Source organism: Protomyctophum bolini (assembly GCF_963924005.1).
Source record: "Protomyctophum bolini genome assembly, chromosome: 20".
Taxonomy (NCBI): Eukaryota; Metazoa; Chordata; class Actinopteri; order Myctophiformes; family Myctophidae; genus Protomyctophum; species Protomyctophum bolini.
Window position 1 is genome coordinate 14,055,248 of NC_137881.1, and position 20,560 is coordinate 14,075,807.

Sequence of the window (20,560 nt, forward strand, 5' to 3'; positions counted from 1 at the left end):
GGAGGGAGGATATAGGAAAACGCCTGGGGTTTCCGAGGCACTGAGTAGTCTACAGTGAGTGAAGGAGCTGAATGAATTGAAGTCTCTGTAGCACCTGCGTCCTTCTGGCCGCAAAATTACCTGTGACCATGGGCGATCCACACACACACGCGGTGTTCTTCGAGTGTCCACGCAGCCTGGATACAGAGCAGAAGAAGAGAATAGAAAAGTACTTCCAAATTCGCCGCAGATCCGGCGGAGGGGATTGCGGACAGCTGAAGAACGTCGCTGATAAACTTTATATGATTGGGTTTAGAAATAAAACAGGTGAGTTAAACGGGAAAAACAGGACTAAATGTACATCATATGACAATTAACACGACGTAACAACACACGCATTTGTTGAATTTGTCTGGATCATTGTGTAATAAAGGAAAGTGAAAGTAAATCTGTGCAAGTTACTTTAGCAGTTTGTTAGTCAACTGCTAAATAATTTGCATTTTGCACAGATCTGCAAATTTAAAACAACGATGTACTAAAATGATTAATAAACTGTCCTACAAAAAAATATAGTGGATATTTTCAGATATTAAATTTAAACTTGGGCCTATTCTAAAAATAGTTTCACTTTCACATTTGAAGATGACACAGTCACATTGGTAGCCTGCATTAGTGGTTCTCAAAGTGGGGTCCAGGGATGCACAGGGGTCCCCACAATCTCTTATGGGGGTCCCTGGCACAAAACCTTTTCAGATGGGGGTCCACGGCCTCATACATATCAATTTAGTGGTCCATGACATAATATGAAAATGTTAGAGAACTGGTAGTTATAACTAAAAACACCTCTCCACTCATCTCTTCTCTCAGATCAAGAACGGGTTCTGCAAAAGTCTCAACACATAGTGCAAGACTTGCCTGACGGGCCTCTGGCATTCACTGTCCAAAACAGTCCAGGTCCCTCCACTACATCCACTCACCCCAGCCCTGGTCCTTCCACCCTGTCACCCACCACATCCACTGCCGCCAGCCCGACCATCAAACTGTTTGCTACTTCAGTGGAGGTGAGGCATTCAACATGTGCAAGCTTCAGGCATTTGCCCACTCTGGGCACGATCACTGAAGAGTGCCCCCTCGAAAATGAGATGAGTCATTGTTTTGTAGTCATCAGGCCAACCCTCTAGTCTAAACCACAACATCCTTTCCCTCAAACCGGAAGAATAATACCTTCCCAATAAAAGCCTTGATGCGGCGTAGTGCGAGTCACGCTTTTATTGGGACGGTATTATTCTTCCGGTTTGAGGGAAAGGAAGTTCCAGATTGAGGGTTCCGGCCTGAATGCTGCCCAGCAGTGCCAGTTCTAGGCGTCAGGTGGCCCTATGCATTATTTTATTATTATTATTTTATGTGGCCCCCCACACACTGCCCTGCCTGGGGTTCCGGGGGGAGGCATACCCCCCCTGTACACACACACACACACACAAACAAACAAACAAACAAACAAACAAACACACACACACTAGGTGACTAGAACATATATTAACCTGCAGGCCGCATTAAGTACAGGTGGGGGCCACATGTGGACTGGCCCTGCTGCCCAGGCTAGAGTGGGCATGGCTGCTCATCTGATCAACTTCACACTCAACACTGCACTTCCTTGTGTTTTCAGCAAGGTAACCGGAATGCATGCCTAAAAAAACACGCCGACCGCTCATGCAGTGGGGTGGTTCTTGTATTATTGTATTTGTTTTACTGAGAATAAGGTTAGAATAAGGTTAGGCATAGTTTAAATCAAACGCAGCTCGCGGAGTCAGTTCAGTCAGTCAACCTCAAGGGAGGTCTTGCCATGCTCAAATGCCCTTACTATGCTCAAAGGGTTAACATGCTGCATTACCATGTGGGAGTATACGTGTGTACAAGTCTCACACGTCATTCGCCGATGCGGCAGTCAGCTGACTAATTGAGCAGGCTACTTAAGCTCACTAGACTCCTTGCTCTTCCTGCCTTCCTCTGCTCATGGTTCCCGGTTGTATGTGATGTTTTCTCATGGTTGTTACTACTGCTTTTGCTGTCTGCGGGTGCAGCTACTGCGTCTGCTGCTTAAATTATGCTTCTCAGCTACTGTCCATGCTGTGATAAGGGCCGCAGGTTGTATGCAAAATATTGAGTTTGATATGATTCTGCTGATGCTGAGTTCTATCATGTGGCTTCAACAAGCTTCATAATAGCCTGTTCTGGTTATTAAGCCGGATGCGCAGACAGTGCTGCACCTTCTATTGTATGTGGTATATGTGTCTACAGTCAAAGCCACGTTTTCATTTAGCTGATATTTGCCATGCCAGCTCAGGCGCAGTGTTGGCCCCTCCAGCTATGGGTCCTCAAATCATGTGCAGTGGTTGCCACGTGTGCTTTTATAAGCAACGTTGGGCTTGTTTTCTGTAGTCAATTGTTTGTTCTGGTTTTGGTCATGGGTCCAATGACCTTGTCCAATGAAATGTGTTGTTCAAGTCAGCATAGTCATTGGGGTGTATATATATTGTAAGTTAAGTTCTCATGTGGTGAGTCCTAGTCGGGCATGGGATGGTTCTACACCTAGTTGCTTTCTTTCTCAAGATCTGGCAACTCAGCTGCCTGTTGTGTCTCCTAACAGTTTCATTCATTTTGAAGCTAGACTTCAGTCACACTCTGCTTACCAAAGTATTATCAAAGTATTACCTAACACTTTCTATGTGCTTGGAAGTATTGCTGTGAGTTAACTACCTTAATGGCAATCTCTATATAGATTTGGTGCTTTAATACTGCTTGTAGCCATGTGGTTGTTGAGGTTCCTCATTGCCATGAGGGTTGTTCATGCTAAACTAATGCTAAAGCTAGCACCCTTTTCACCCTGTGATGTATTATGCTTCAGTTTTATGCCTGGCTAACAATAATACTTCTATGCAGCAGCAGCTGTATAAGAGCTTTCTGCCCGTCAATTAATTCATACGTGGCATAGTTATTAATCTTAAAGTTTCCATGTTTCCAAGGACAGTATCATACGTTATTGTTAATTAATCTCAATGGATTCAGTCATGCGCAGTGTCTATTAAAGTAGGTTAAGACTGCAATTGCATTTGCAGTAATCTCATGTCAAGTGTCATAGCCTTCTGTCTAGTTTATTTACTTCTGTAGATTTGTTTCTAGCTGTTATTTTGGATGTATTTCTTAATGGGCATTTAATTAGTGCTTCCTTTGTCGTTCTATCATGTCTCAGCTCATTATCCGGGTTGAGATGTCTTGGAGAAGAGCTAAAAGCTTAACAAACTGCTGCCTCCATCCGCCCCTCAAGCCTATCTAGCTGTCGGTCCAGTCACTCTAGCGTATACCCTCCTCACTCTCTTTGAGGTCAGAAGTTCAGATTAAAATATACGTATACGTATATAGCGTCTTGTCACCGTGCGTCCCATTGCCCATTCGTCACTTTTAAATGTCTCAGATTCATATTGTATGTTCTGTTGATCAGTCCTCGAGTAGGATTAGGTAATGGCAGTTGCTTTGTGGGACTGAAGATGTTTCAGAAGGTGGTAGGCTAGCAGCTTGCTGTGTCGCTTCATTTCTGCACAGCTAACATCCACTGCCAGGAGCTCTAAATTGAAACTCCTAAGCATTAATTCATCACTTATCTGTGAGAGGATCTGGGTTGAAGGAAGGCAGCCATAGACTATGTCTATGTTCGCAGCAAGCTTGGCTTCTGTGTCGCAGTGCTTGTGCGACCTATCGGTTGTGGTTTCCCCGGTGCAGTCTGGGAAATGTACTCTGCCAGTTGTATTCAGATCTGTAATTGATTTGATGTCGCTCAGTGCCACTATAGTATTGAGTGTCAGCATTAGGAATATCACCATGATGTCGTTTAATGTCTATTTAATTCTGCAGTGGATACATCATAAGTTTGGGTTAATTGCAAACCTGCATAGGAGGCTTTGCTATGTTTCACCAGTTTCAATTGACAGGCCTCCACCCTCAGGGCCTCCGAGCGCCGACTGTCAGTCAAACCCCCGCCACCCCTGGCCTCTCTCTCTCGTTCACTCGCTGCCTTACTCTCTCCCACAAGGTCAAGTTACACTTTTCCGTTAATAACCATGTGTAAAAATGTGCGTCCTGGGAGGTAAAGGGAAGACACTCATCGTGAAGGGACGTCAGGATGAGGAGAGGTGGCGTTCGTTGCTGTGTAATTGTCGAGAGTAATGGCTGCACGCAATATCGAACAGTCAAAACTATTGTTTGACAGTCATAGCTTCACGTAGCACACGCAAAGTTAAAATATCCGTGCAGGATCCAGGAATTGCATAGCCGTTGCATTTTGTCACTATCGAGTGGGACATCTGCCCGGGTGCGTAGCGGTTGAGAATTCCCGTAGGCTGATGGTGTTTCCTCATAAGAAACGTTCTAGTGTAACCAAAATGTATCAAAATGTAACCCTAACCCTAACCCCAACCCTAACCCTACAGGATAATTTTTTCATAGGTATACATGGAGGCCTCATATCTGGTCTCGAAACGAGCCTCCAGATTCCTAAGGCCGCCCCCGGTTAATGGTCAATTAATGGTCGGAATGGAGTAAGTCCCTGCGTCATGCTAGCGTCACGTCCAGTGGCTGTACGTGTACATCAATCTGCTCACTCTACTGAAACAAGAGTTAGGCTCCTGCCCTCGGGCCTCATGACTCTGGCTGTTTTTCTGCTCATCTTAGTTATTGCAACTAATGGCATCGGATGACAGTAATCAATTCATAGTTAATTGCACAGATGTTATCAAACAACCATAGCCTTGTCATTGCTTCTTCATAGAAGCTGTTTAGCGTTGTGTTAAATTAATTAATACATGTATTAATAATAATTAATATTTAATAATAATATTCAGGACAGGCACATATCTAGGCATGCTTTCTCTCAAAGCATATCATGTTTATCTGTTATCTGTGGCTCATTCGTTCACCAGGTTCATGACCCCCAGATTATCTTTTGGTCCTAAGCTTTCTTTCAGCACAATCACAGATGTCGTGGGTCGCTCAGTCAGGAGATTCACCAATGCTTCTTCAGCCGGTGTTGGCCGGTTGGGGTTTCTTCGAAACTGATGGTTCTAGTATCTAGCGAAGAAGTAAGTCCATCACCATCACCCATGTGCAGGCTGCAGTGCTGTCGATTCTGCAGCATTATAGACTGCTCGCATGGGACATAGTAGTGTATCTCATCTTAGTTCTGGACGAGGTGGTCTCGAACAGTTCTCGGGTCTGTATGACATGAAGCTTATTTTAACTTCCTTAAAACTCTAATCAATTGCTCAAAGGCTGCATGAAGAGCATATGCCGCTTATGTAAGTTATTCATAAAGGGCCTCTATCACTGGGTGTTTAAATAGTTTAGGATTAAGATCTAAGGCTTCTCTCTTTAAGTATTGGTATCTCGGCTTGCGCGGTGTGGGAAGTCTCTTCTGCTGATCTCGACCCTCAGCATGATCTCTGTTTTCCGATCCGTGCTTAGGATCCACTATTCACTCCTTAATTCATTCAGTCAGGATGAAGTATAAGTAACTCTGTCTTTGCTTGTGTCTTTAGTTCCGCATCGGGCAACCTGCTCTGGCTGTGTTCTGGACTCCGTCAGGTGGCGTGAGCCCTGCTTAATCGGCTATCGGTCTCCTCAGCTCATTCCCTGGCTACTCCCGATTCTACTGCCACGCTGATGCACCAGTCGCCACCTGAAACTCAGGCCAATGGTCCTCAGCTGTCCATGAATCATCATGTGCATCTAATCGGAAGAGCTTCAGTTGTTTATTCAGAATGTAATGAGTGCAAGTGCTGTATTCGATCAGGGATGGTAATCTCATTTCCTTGCATATACGGTGGTCGCTGGGGGCAGTTCAATTGGTGGCATTTCACAAGCTAATGTTAATAATGGTTCGTTGATGTTCCTCTACAGTGGCTTTAAAGGAACATCGGGGTAATGGTGGTTTCCTCACTCTGGCGTTAGAGGAATGTTGGGGTAACATGAATGGCTGCACTACATGTAAGATCTGCTTCGCTGGGTGAAGTTCCTACAGGTCGTTATAAGCTAATGGCTTATAGTTCAGTTTCTCTCTAGCCCATGTTAGTGGATCTAGAGAAACAGCGGGCCGATGGCGTTTCCTCATACTGGCGTAGAGGACGTCGGCATACCGGTGAATGGTTGCACTACACGTAAGCCCTGCGAAAGCAGCGTAGAATATTCCTCCATAATGGCGTTATGGAGGAATGGCCTATCGGCAAGCGTCGTGGCCTCTTTCAGCTTAAGCTTAAAGTCTAGCATGCCTATACTCAAAAATGGTTTTGAGTTCGGCGCTCACCCCACACATTCATTTTCCCAGATATTAAGCCTCACGATTACCAGCGTGGCGTCATGGCACACATAGCTCACATAAAGTTAAAATATCCGCGCAGATCCAGAAATTGCATAGCCGTTGCATTTCGTCACTATCGAGTGGGATATCTGCCCGGATGTGTATCGGTTGAGAATTCCCGTAGGATCGATTGATCAAAATATTTATTTACAATCATAGGAATACAGTACATGTTAAGCACATACTCAATGCAGAGACTGTCAACTGTGGGTGGACGGCCCAATTAAGCATTACACTTGTTTAGGCTGATGGCGTTTCCTCTTTTTGGCATAGAGGACATCAGCGGTACGGTGAACGGTTGCACTACACGTAAGCCCCGCGAAGCAGCGTAGAATATTCCTCCATAATGGCGTTATGGAGGAATGGCCTATCGGCAAGCGCCATGCAGGCCTCATTCAGCTTAAGCTTAAAGTTTAGCATGCTATACTCAAAAATGGTTTTGAGTCCGGCGCTCACCCCTCACATTAATTTTCTCAGCTAAGCCTCACGATTACCAGCGTGGCGTCATGGCACACATAGCTCACATAAAGTTAAAATATCCGCGCAGATCCAGAAATTGCATAGCCGTTGCATTTCGTCACTATCGAGTGGGATATCTGCCCGGATGTGTATCGGTTGAGTCTTCCCGTAGGGCGTTCTCGGTTCTGCTTGTTGGGGGGTTATCCGTGCAGGTTCCAGAAATGCATATTTGCATTTCGTCACTGTGCATTCATAGTGGGTCACCTGCCCGGATTGACGGTGAAGGTTCACCGAAGGTATGCGTGTTGGGGGGTTATTGTATATCTATCTCCCTGCTCTTATGTTTTATGTTGTTGCTAATCATGCCGAGCAGGGAGAATTCCAGCAGAGCCGAACGCCAAGTCAAATATCATATGCACACTCATTACTCATGCTGCAATAAATATTGTTTAATCTATTTGTGAGTTGTCTGACTGAAATCAAACGCAGCTCGCGGAGTCAGTTCAGTCAGTCAACCTCAAGGGAGGTCTTGCCATGCTCAAATGCCCTTACTATGCTCAAAGGGTTAACATGCTGCATTACCATGTGGGAGTATACGTGTGTACAAGTCTCACACGTCATTCGCCGATGCGGCAGTCAGCTGACTAATTGAGCAGGCTACTTAAGCTCACTAGACTCCTTGCTCTTCCTGCCTTCCTCTGCTCATGGTTCCCGGTTGTATGTGATGTTTTCTCCCACCACCACCCCAGCACCACCGGTGGGCTCTGCTATCTATGCTCCCCATGGGGGGGTTATTGTATATCTATCTCCCTGCTCTTATGTTTTATGTTGTTGCTAATCATGCCGAGCAGGGAGAATTCCAGCAGAGCCGAACGCCAAGTCAAATATCATATGCACACTCATTACTCATGCTGCAATAAATATTGTTTAATCTATTCGTGAGTTGTCTGACTGAACTGGTGTTAAGTTTAGGAAAAGGGTTAGGATTTGGCACCGTTTTACTGAGGTTAAGGTTAGAAATAAGGTTAGGTTTAACCGTTTAGGCATAGTTTACTCAGGTTACGTTTAGGACTACCAGGCAGAGCCGTTACGCCGGCTGTACGCCAGAGGCGACTGCTTGTGTTTTGAGTTGAGTTTTGTTTTGTTTTGTGTTGTGTTCTGGCATTTTTATGCCAAGTGTGAAGTCTATCAGATGAGTGGTGGTCCGTGATACGAGTGCCCAACGGGAACAGGCTGGTTCTGGGGAACCACTGGTCCAATTGACTTCACAAACACTGAAAGTGTTTATTTATCACTGTTTGAAAATAATAATAATGTGTTTTCTTTACTACAGAGTCCCCACCTCTCTCATGAAGTACACCTTGAGCCATACCTTGTCCGGTACCTCGAGGACTGCTCCAGGCCCTGGAAGAAGCTAGAGGATGAACTCTCCTCTGTAGGGTGTTGTGCACAGCTCCAAAGAGCCGCAGGTAGCGTTTCGGTCAGGAGGTCATCCCAAACCAGCCCGGAGGTCTGGTTTGGGATGGAGGAGGTCAAACACTGGAGGGCTGAGGTGGAGAGAGTCTTTGACTGGGTTAAAGAACATTACACCTGCCACTTTGAGGTGGACCCACACAAAGTCAATCTTCTCCTTCAGCCTTGTAGTCAGCCCACAGATGACGTCAGGGTGTACAGCCAGGTTGAAGAGTCTGTTGTGATGGCCGTTGTTGTCGGGGAGTGTTCCAAAGTTCAAGCCAGGCTGAGGGAACTTGAGGACCCGAAGGTCAAACGTCAAGGGTCAGTGGTCAGTCAGAAGCAGACCTCCACCCGCCGACTGGGTGTAGCCAAACTTAGACTCTTGTGGAATGATATAGAAAGTGGCCTGAAAGAGTTTGTTCCTGGTGTGACGGTCAAGCCGGGAGGCGAGGGACAGTTAGTTTTGGAAGGCTCTGTGGGAGAGGTTCGCAAAGCTGGAGAGTGGATCTCCAAGAAGGAGGACCTGGTGCTGGAGAAGCTGGTGGTTGAGGTGAGCCCTCTTCTCTTGAACCTCCTCAGAAAAGCATATGGAGGTCCTGGGGAGCTTAGGGACTTGTTAGGGGTTGGTGGTGAGGTTGAAATTGAGTTGGGTGACACAGAGCTACGACTTTTTACCCTCTCTCCTGATAAACTGGATGACATAGAGAGGGCATTTCGAAGCGAGTTCAAGGAGGTAAAGGTTGAAGTTCCGAACTGCTCTGCTGTGCCTTCTGAGCTTAGGGCAAAACTTGACTACAGGCTCAATGAGTTGAACCATGGAAGATGCAAGGTTGCGCACAGGTTTGTCTCAGGCAGTATTGTTTACCTTCTAGGTCACGCCAAAGAGGTTGACGAGCTGAATGAAGTGATCATACAGTTCATTCTGGACCTGTCCAGTGTAGAAGGAAGAGTTAATCTCCCGTTCACAGAAATAACTGACTGCTTACCTAAATTGCTGCAACTGAATGGCTTTGACCATTCAGGGGTGACCTTCCACCCTTTATTCTCATCCTCCAGCCCCAGCGTAGTGCTGGCAGGTCCATCCAGTCAATTAACCCAGGTTAGGAATAGGCTGGGTCCACTTCTGGACTCCCTGACTCGAGAGACGGTTAACATTCACCTGCCGGGGGCATTGCGTTACTTACAAAGCCCTCCAGGGAGAGAGACGCTGCAAAATATCGGCAGCTCTCACCATTGCCTTATACAGCTTCAGGATGACTTGGTATCAGGTACAGGTCCGAGTCAAGGAGGCACAACGCTCGCAAGTTACCAACTTGGGGCGCTGCATATACTGGTCTGCCAGGGCGACATCACCAAAGTGCGGGCTGACGCCCTGGTTAACGCGGCCAATGAGGACCTGGAGCATGGCGGGGGTGTTGCTGCGGCACTAAGCCGTGCAGGAGGTCCGGAGGTCCAGAAAGAAAGCAGAAATCTAGTGAAGCGGAACGGTAAAATTGCTACCGGTGACGTGATGGTGACCACGGGAGGAAACCTGAATTGCAAGGTCCTACTTCACGCTGTCGGGCCGATAGCAGGAAGGGTGAATGGAAAGGAGAAAGTCTTGTTGGAAAAAACGGTCACGACAGCTCTGAATTTAGCAGTGACCATGGAGCTTCAGTCCATTGCGTTACCCTGCATCAGCTCCAATCTATTTGGGGTCCCTATTAAGGTGTGTGCAGAGGCTATTGTGACTGCTGTGCGGGACTTTGCGAGTCAGAAGCATTCCCTGAATAAAGTCATGCTGATTGATAACAGAGGGGAGGTAGTGAGGGTATTGCGGGATGCCTGTGACAGGCTTCTCCGCTGGAGGGATGTGGGACAAAGTGTTCATCATGGGTTCCAAAGGGGTCTCACTGATGCTACTGCCCCAAACGAAGCAAGTGGTGCCGCAGCGGGTGGTGATGTCAGCTGCTGTGTCCAGGTGGAGATCATTCAGGGAATCATCGAAGCGCAGCAGGTGAGAGTCAAGTCACACAGGTAAACACAATGTGCTTCACCGAAGAATGCATAGAAAGATACTGTAGATATCGCGAACAAAACTTGTTCATCCCAAACCGTTCCTTTTCTGGGAACGGAAAATAGAACTTGTTCCAATAGCCAGTGGAGTTATTATTATTTAATTATGTATTTATAAACCCAACAGACAGACTTGACCACTCTACGACGACATCCCTGTTTTGGGCATGTCGTTATTTAAATGTTTCAAAAATAGCACATTATAGCAGGTCTACAAATAGCAGATAGTTAGAACTTGTTGCATTGAGAGGTTTCTACCTGACAGCAGTGAACTACAACTTGGGCCAGTGCAGCACAACTGAAAGCCACTAACCTAACGTGTATCACAATCACAAAGCATTCTCACTACTCATTGAATAATATATTTGGAAGGATCCCCCCCACCCCCCTCCCTTTTTTTGACTGCCTTACTATTTGTATTTTCCTAGGTGGATGCTATGGTCTCACCTATGGTCAGCCATGATCCTGTCTCCACCCGTGTGGGGAACGCGTTGTCCTGTGTTGTCGGACCTCAGCTGACTGCACAGTTCCACAGAGAGGCTGGGGGAGCTACGCTTCCCGGGGACATGGTTTTGGTGGAGGGGTTGCGTGGGCTCGCCTGTAAGGGGGTGTACTTCCTCAATCTATGTCCATGGGATAACAACCCACATGGAACAGCAGTTCAGGTCAGAGTGTGGGATATGCGTGCGTGCACGTGTGTGAATGGCAGATATAAGAGTGCATACGTACATGCATGTCTCTGGAAGTATTTTGAAATATTTCTGATAAACAACTTTGACAAGTCTGACCGAATGTCCTTTCTGAACTAACCTGGGTGAACCAGGCTCTGAGGCAGGGCACCCGCAGTATTCTGGCATCGTGTGAGAGCAAAGGCTTCGGCTCTGTGGCGTTCCCTGTGTTGGGGACAGGTGCTGCCCTGCGTTTCCCTCATCACGTGGCTGCCAAGATTGTCTTGGAGGAAATCCAGAGTCATGAACAGAACCGAGCCAGTAGAACACCATGTTTGGTCCGCCTTGTAATCCACCCCCATGACAAAGAATCTGCCAAGGTGAGCAGAGACTAGTATTAATGTAGTAATGTCATGATTTAGTTATTTTATTAATAAAGATTATGTATATATTCTTTAAGTTGGGATTTGTTTAGCGGTAGGAGTTTGGCTAGTAGTAGGGACCGGATTTTGGTTAACAGTAGGGGTTTGGTTAGTACATTAGTACTAGTTTATCTGAACCCCATGGAAAAAGAGGTTCATTTGGCAAAGTAAAATGTTCAGATGGTCGCTACATGCATAAAAACACATAGTAACCTCTAATTAAATCATTGCAAATCAATGCAGTTTATTCTAGCAAAGATTGCAGAAATACGAGCGCTGAAGTATCTGTCACAGTAATTAAACTATCTAACCATTAACTCGTTTAGGACACTTAATGAGATACTAGTGTTAATTGTATCTCAGAGTATAAAGTCCAAAGTGCCAGTAAAGCTGCCAGGTTGCATTTAAAAGGGCCTTGGATTTAACACTATCAATATTGTGGATGTGTTTTTTATGCAGCTAAATTGAGCAGAGGAAGTAGATGGGGTTCTACGTTATATTGAGGTTGTCGCTGCAGTGCTGCACTTGTACCTGGCAAATAACCCCCTCTTGATTGTAGAACTATCAATATAAGTGTATTTATTTTTTATTTAACTGTGTGTGTGTGTGTGTGTCTGTGTGTGTGTGTTTTTGCGTGTGTGTGTGTGTGCATATATTCTGTAGACAGTATAACATTCTTGCCTCTGTTTGATTTGAATTGACTTCAGGCTCTGCAGGCTGCTCAGGGGACTCTGCATCTCAGAGGCTTCACAAACGATGCTCAACCAGATCAGGGTGGGTCTAGCTAGCGACTAGCTAACGGCTCGTTTAAATCTTTGGCCTATTACCCTTTCAACAAGTGTTGCTTGACAGAAAACAAAGGTGGCAAAATAAGTAGGAGTTGTGTGACCATTAAGTACAGTATACTCAACTGTAAACGAGGCTTTACACTGCCAGAGCTTGATTTGATCATATATATGTTTCTAGATTAAACATCAGAGAATCTCCCATTTCTATTGCACTTTTTACCCTTTAGTTCTGACATCTGCTGATGTAACATGTTCTACAGTTAGCATAATTTGTTCCTGTCGGGAGGAAACCACCCAACTACATTTTTGAGGTTTTAGATTTTTTTTGCATAAACCAGTGCTATTGAATCAGTGTTGTTTCAAAAATATTGAACCAATGAAAAGCAGTAAAAAGCGCTTCGGACAAAACCTCTTAACTCCATTGGACCATCAAACAGTCTGCTAAAGCAACTAACTCCACCACCGATCTCCCCCACCTCTCATGGAAGTAATTGACAAGTATATAAAGGCAGTATTGCTTTGTTTTCAAAATATATACGGTATCCTTCATTTCCGGAAAAATGCACTTTGGACTTTGGTTTCTTCCCGACAGCAGATATAATGATATTCCTCTTTCTTTTAGCTTACTTTTATCACCATGTCTCCTCGACCCAACATGAGGTCACGTCCATGCTGGGCACGGTCAGACTTCAGCTGGTCTGTGGTGACATCATTCATGAGACCACTGATGTCATCATCAACACAACTGACTTCTCCAAGCTGCTGGAATCAGGTACTAATACCCCCCATTCTGTATGAGTGTTAGGATTTCATTTAAGCAGTGTGACAGATCATTAACAGTACAACATGTACTATCGTTCAAATTAAGCAATCCGTTTGGTTGAAATAGGCTCTCCAGCTCTCCAGCCCATTCAGCATTATGACAGCACACCTAGCTGTACTAAAAAACATTACTTCACCACTGATTAGAAAGATAACCAACTGGTCAGTAAAATCCTCCATAGTATACTGTGTACTAGACGCTCCCACTCTGGCATCCTCCATCAGCTATCGTAGTGAGTCGGTGACACAGCATTAGCCGTTTAAAAATGCATGTGAAGTTCGCAGACATAGTAGCTAAATCTGCCTCTGTCCAGGGGATATCTTAGGCCCTTACAATTTTGTGTTTCTTTGTGGGATTTCTTCAGTTTGGGATACGGTATGTGCAGTATCTCATTAGCTCAAGTTGCTAGCTAAAAAATTAAAGGTTTCATTTTACGCTCTCAAAAGTTAAATTATTGTTAAACATCTGTATTGCTTAATTTACATGAGTATTCACATTTAGAGAATGTAGAATGGTTATTTTGTTATTGTTTGCCTGTGGTACCACATCAATACAGCATGTAATTATGGACAAAATATTATCCAACAATAACAACATATCCTAGGTTTTGGGTCTGAGAGGCTAAATCTCATCAAATGGTGGTATTTGACTGCCAAATAAAGAGTGGGCCTTGATATGAAAAAGGTTGAAAACCACTGAAGAACATATCATCACGCTAAAGGTGTACAACATACCTAACAGCATGAATATATGGTGTAAACTTGGGTCACATATTTGTACAGTATCTGTATCTTAAGGAACAACCCTGGTTCTTTCCACAGGTGTATCCAAAGCTATCGTGACTGCTGCAGGGCAGAGTGTCCAAGCAGAACTCACACAAGGTGCGCCTGAAAGTTTGACATGCAATTGACAATTGTTGTAACGATGCAGGAGAGATTATTTATTATTGTTTTTATGAGACGATTGCTATATTATATGGATGATTAGTTATTATATGAGACTGACAAAAATATGAATCATCCATTCATTAGACATTTTTATACTTTTTCAGTCAACCACAGACAAAAAGATTATAATCATGTTTAACCCTTGAAAAGAATATTTGGATTTTATACAATATTGTTTCTGTGGAAACTTCATGTGCATGTCCAAAACTCTTACTTTTTAGGATTCACATGATTCAAAAGTAGCAAAAGTAGCATATCAACAAGTTCAAAATGCGTCACTTTTCGAGCGTTTCAAGCTTCTGGATTAATAATCTATCCGTCGTATGGCATTAATCTACAAAAATATAACAGTTAAAATACGGAGATAAGATTTGTCTGCCCCACAATATATAGCAACATGGGGTTTTAAGAAAACTGTTATTATGATGTATAAGACATTTGTAGTCAGCCTCAGGTCTTAATTAATGGGTTCATTTTATTTTTGTGTGTCAGTCGGCGTTCCAGCAGACCGCATGTGCTCTACCGGACCTGGTCTGCTGAGGTGTAAGAGCATCATTCATGCTAGTTTCAAGAGCGATTCTCAGAGGATTCACAAGATTTGTGGAAAGATACTGAAGACGTGTGAGAGCAAAGGCTACCGCTCAGTGTCCTTCCCAGCCATCAATACTGGTATGTGTGTGACAATAATTATGATGTCCAAAATCCCAGAATATATCTAGTCTTATCACGACGATATCAATATAATATCAATATACTGGGAAACCTTACCATTACGGTTACGGCCAGGGATACTGTTGGAAAAACTTGGTCATTTTAATGCATTTTGCCATGTAAAATATAGTCATTTTAAATTCTACAAAATTTAAGTTTATTCTTATTTTTAAATTAATGACATGTCTATTTAAAGAGTCACATTTGGAGATGCACTCTTGTTCACTAGTAGTAATTACAATTCTCAGTGAAGTCAACTCCTGAAGACAGCCACCAGAGGGCAACATAACATTAGAAAACACAATTTAGTCAGTTTGAAGCAGTTTTTGTACATATGTCTAGTTACTACAGTATTATAGCCATATAGCAGATCTGGTGTACATAATAGCCATTAGCCATGTCTGTTTTCTGTATTCATGTGTCTTTTCATTTTACATTCCGCAGGTGTAGGACTTATGGACTTTGCCACTGCTTGCAAAGCCATGCTGGATGGCATGGCATCGGCTGTGAGGGACTTGAACCCGAATATTCTGTCTCTTATCCGCATCGTCATATTTCAGCAGCCTGTCTTCCAGGCCTTTAGGTCAGAACATTATCTTTTTCCCATTAAAATAAACAAATGGAAGTATAGAGAACAAATGGAGTTCTACCAAGCACTGTTTTTACTATGCTTGGCATTCTTTTTTTTATTGTCCTCAACAAAGGTTTCTATAATGATCATAGCAACCTACAGTACCTTCTGTGCAGTTAACAGCCATATCTTTTCTTTGACATGAAAATGTACGTAATGTACAGTGTAGTATAACCCCAACAACCTTTTCTGTTGTTCTTGTAGATCAGAACTGGGAAATCGCTTTGGACAAATCGCCCCTCCGCCCACCCTGACAGGTCTGTTTTACAGGGCCAGAATACTGGCGGGCAATAAACAATAGCATCTATTTAGTGTTGGACATAATTATGATACATAAACCTAGAGCATTTCACTGTAATTGACATTACTTTTAGATTGTTTGTTTACATTTTCAAGAAAGCCACAGAAATGTTACCAATTTATCTGAATACCTGGGTTGATGACTGTTGGGTAAACATATTTGTGTGGTATATAAGACTTGGATGTTTGAATTTCGGTTGTAAATACTTTTTTCTCAAGGGGCTATTTGTCTTTTCAAATAGACCTGTGCTTTAAAATGTATTCAATAATGTAACTTTTACCAAAAATAACCACACAGATCAATTGGCATGCCAGACCACCAGTATGGTATAGTATAGGAATCTTTGCCAATGATGTGGGTACAGAAACTGATTAGCTGTCTTCTTTTTCTCCCTCTCTCTCTCTTAATCAATCTTTTATTAACCCATGTAGAAAAAGCAAAACGCATAATTACAAACCTGCGTAAATCAGACACCTTCCAAGGCCTTGCCGGCCGTCCTTCAACTCCCCCGGGCCCAGTGGGCCCCTGGAGGCCGCAGCCGGCCGTGCTGTGTGTGGTGGGGCCTTCGTCCGGCGGCATTAACCTGGGCACGTCCGTGCAACGAGACCTGGAAGACGTCCTGCTGCAGCAGCTCGCGGAGCGAGAGGTGTGGGCCGGCGAATTTTCCCGGCTCAACGACATGGAGATGGAGGCCGTCCACGCTAAAGCCAGAAGCCTCGGGGTGGGCCTGGAACTGAGACGAGCTCAAAGGGAGGAAACGGCGAACAGCGGCAGAGGCGCCGGGAACGGGGGAGGAGGGGGCGCCGTGGGCGGGGCCGGCGCCGCCGGAGCCCGCCGGTCAGGGAGCGAGGCTGCAGGCGTCTACGTGCTGAGAGGCCTGAAGGAGGACGTGTTGAGCGTCAACGAGCTGGTGGACAGAGCTCTGAAGAGAGCCCTGCAGGGAGAGCTCCAGGAGGGACAAGAGGCCATGGTGGCCTTTAAAGGTAGTGTAAGCTATTTTCTTTGGATAAAATAAGTGTTAAAAAAGCTCTATATTGTGATGGTATACTCATTGCTATATAGTGTTTGTTCAGTCACAGGAGTCTCCATGTCTCTCCAGCTTTTTATTAAAACAGAAAATGCATTTTCAGAAACTGGGATACCAATTTTATCCAATCAGGATAGAGAATGCGATCAGGATACAGATTAAACAAGTGGAATTGTAAGTGATGACACAAAGAAATGAGCATACAAAACTTGGAACTGGAACACTATACATATTATTAATATTTATAGTATATTATAGCTTTTTATAGCTTAATATTATATTAAGTTCATAAATACTAGCTACTCTCTCCTGATTGGCTGAAAGTTTGTCACCTACCTGAAAATGTATTTTCTGTTCATTAAAGAGATGGAGAGACAGGGAGACCCCCTGTTACTGAACAAACACTCTATAGTCGTAGACATGCGCAGAGCAAGTTCAGTCAGGGAACCTCAGTTCAGTCGCTGCTGGCCGTTAATTGGGCCGCCTCAGCATCATGCTCTCATCCACATGATTCACTCAGTCAATCACACATTCACTCCATCACCATACCGGCTACTTATGGTATTGCATTCCTCCCCCTGCTTGCTTGCTGCTGCTTACTGTATACCTGCGTGCTGCTGTATACAACCTGCTGCTCACCCACCTCCACCCCAGTACTCCACCCTACTGTATACCTGCGTGCTGCTGTATACAACCTGCTGCTCACCCACCTCCACCCCAGCTACCACATGTCGCTTTGGATCTACTGTATAGGTACGTGGGATTCGAGTCCCTATGGTCGGGAGTCGGGACTGATGCGCTTGATCTGAGTACCTAAAAAGCAGATCGAATACATCGCCAAACCATAATAAATATACTGTATTGCTCATCTTATATTCAGTAAATATATATTACATCCTTCTTGAGTTGTCCTGACTGAAATACGTTTTGTTTTAACAGAAGAAATATCACTTACTCTACCTTTTAAAGTTCAGTGGTCGGTGCAGGGAGTGAAGGATGGTGTCTGGCAGGAGCTCAGCCTGCAGGCTAACTACCAACTGGAACACAGCTACCAGGAGAAGAGAGACGTGTTCGTTGACGTAGAGGGACCGTACGGGGCCGCGGTGAAAGTGAACCTAAGGAATCAGGAAGCAGTCGACATGCTTACGGGCCACACTTACAAAGTAAAAAGAACGGAGACTTCAGGTATACTTGTAGACTGATTGTACCATGTTCCCTTTCCCTCGAATTTAAGGTTGAAGCTCCTTGCTCACAGAGTCCATTTTATTTGCACACCAAAAAAAGAACGTGTGTGTGTGTGTGTGTGTGTGTGTGTGTGTGTGTGTGTGTGTGTGTGTGTGTGTGTGTGTGTGTGTGTGTGTGTGTGTGTGTGTGTGTGTGTGTGTGTGTGTGTGTTTTCTTTGTTAAAAATGTTACAAATGACTCAAAAGTACATTTAGGTTATTTAACATTAACATTAAAGATTAAGGATGAATTTGGTACCGCTAGCGCTAAATGTGAAATCATCATCTTTAACTGCAGAGTTACCGTCATACTGGCAACCTATGACAGCAGGACAGACCTTTAAGGTGGAGCTGCTGCCTAGTTCAACAGAGTACCAAGCTGTGGCAGAAGGCTTCCTGAAGACCGCTAATTACACCATTCAGAAAGTAAGTGACGCACATACGCGCACACACACACACACACACACACACACACACACACACACACACACACACACACACCAGCGTTTGTTATCATTGACGATGTGTAAATATATGCTGGCATCTACCATATTTGATTGCATATACTTGGTACACACACACACACACAGACACACACACACACACACACACACACACACTGAAAGCGATGGGGAGAACATGAGGCAAACTGGTTGACCATGACCTTTTAACTGATTTTAAAAGACATAATCAATATTCTGTTTGACTCGTCCCCTAACATATATGCCACTTCACTCACACCGGAGAAGTGAAGAATGAGAGAGAGAGATAGTGATGAAGATAGGAAAACAAGTCAAGGGTGGTTCTTTACATCTGTGTTGTTGTCTGTTTTGCAGATTGAGCGTGTGCAGAACTTCTTCCTGTGGCAGGCCTATGCACTGTGCATGCAGCGAATCCTAAGCAAGAACGGAGAGAAAGAGCTCGGGGAGAGATTGTTGTACCACGGAACATCGGCCGAAGCATGCGACTGTATCGAAAGAAACAAATTTGACAGGGGCCTTGCGGGAGAGCATGGTAAATAAGGCTGTTGCTGCAGCCTTTAAATATGTACTGTTTATTACTGTTTATATTACTGTTAAATTACAATTTACAATTCAAGTCATTTCACATGTTTGCACATATAAAACGAAAATCATACTCAGGACCAGCAGTGTATATTTAGAACCTATCAATAAAAAGAATAAGCATACAATCCCAAAGTGCAGTGAATTCAAACTGAGCAGCATATTAAAAAAAAGAAAATAGCCTCTGCTAAATTTTGGCATTTAGCAGATGCTCAATTCATAGACATGACATGAAGAATAACAACAGAAATCTAATCATCCCAGTAAAAAGAGAACACTGTAAAAACAGTAAGAAAGAACAAAAACATGGTAAAAACAAACAACATATGCATGCCTTTTCTTTTCTGTAATTCTCTCGTAGGCGCAATGTATGGAAAGGGCGTTTACTTTGCAGTGAACGCCAAGTACTCGGCCGACAGCTTTTCTCCGGTCGACGGCGCTGGCTTGCGGCGGCTGTACGTGGCCCGCATCCTGACGGGCCGCTACACCGTCGGGAAGAGCTCCATGAAGACCCCGCCTCCCCGCTCGCCCTCTGACCCTTCGGACTGCTTCGACAGCGTGGTGGACAACCTGCAGAATCCCTCCATGTTTGTCATCTTCCACGATGACCAGGCCTACCCAGAATATCGCATCACCTTCAAGTAGACCTAATCTCGTGTCACCAGGCTTTCCACTTCGGAGAAAAGCCTGGTCTGTGTTCGCCGGGTGAACCGGTCTGGAGCGAATGGTAATTTACGTCATGTTGTAGTCACTGATTTGTAGTCATCAGGAAGGAAACCACAAGGCGGAATAAGAAGTACAGATTCATCGTACTGATTCCGCCTTGTGGTTTCCTGCCAGATGACTACAAATCATTGACTACAACATGACGAAAGTTACCATCCTCTCCTGACCGGATCATAAACCCGAAATGGAATGCTGCCCAGGCTAAAGTAGACCACATTGTTCTAATTCACATTGTTCTGTAATAGATCTGTACAGGTCTTCACTAGTATTAACACCTATATGTACAGTATGATGCTAAAACGTGTATACACGTCTTCTCTAATCAAACCGGGATGTGCCTTGGACGTGTCTTTTAGTCTTTTATAATGATATAAAACGGGATCGCAGTAATCTATTTTTTGACAGCTCCCGTTGCTAGGCAACGCCTTGTGCAGCGCTCCCGGACATGTTTTGCGTATGCGCGCAGCCGTTCACTTCTTGTTTACGGGCTGACAAATGTTGCTCATATCTCGAAATCTACGGCGCTCTCCATGGTTTTGATCAGAACGCTGATGTTCTGTCCTAATTTCTGACTTAATCAAGCATCTCGTTTGGAATATTAACGCTTCTAGAGAGAGATCAGACTTATTAGTGCGAGGTACTAATAGACTGACACCACGGCGCGTATTCAGAGCTTCAAGCTGTGACTCCGCCCACCCCGGGTGGAAGTTGTGATTTGCTCTCGTTCGCTGCAATGCAATTTGCGGCATTTCCAAAACAATATTGTGCAGAGTAGCGATTATCAAACGTATTTGCAATGCCATACGTATCTGTTGCCCGTGGACAAGGCACGTTACCTCCGCAAGTTAGATATTATATAAATCAGACCTGTCTGA

The 20,560-nt window shown here is 44.4% G+C and overlaps 1 protein-coding gene across 1 annotated transcript; it reads left to right on the forward strand.

The window, feature by feature from the left end:
* Positions 1–128: 128 nt before the first annotated feature.
* Positions 129–19,609, forward strand: LOC308335205 (protein mono-ADP-ribosyltransferase PARP14-like; the record flags this gene model as incomplete). The annotated part of the gene is given in 17 exon segments (XM_080792217.1): positions 129–306; positions 847–1,040; positions 5,568–5,618; positions 8,178–10,295; positions 10,783–11,019; positions 11,178–11,402; positions 12,152–12,218; positions 12,855–13,004; positions 13,877–13,936; positions 14,495–14,676; positions 15,166–15,296; positions 15,549–15,601; positions 16,077–16,628; positions 17,642–17,857; positions 18,194–18,321; positions 18,732–18,909; positions 19,321–19,609. Coding segments are annotated over 17 exon segments (5,004 nt in total). The 3' UTR covers positions 19,605–19,609.
* Between the last annotated feature and the right edge of the window lie 951 nt (positions 19,610–20,560).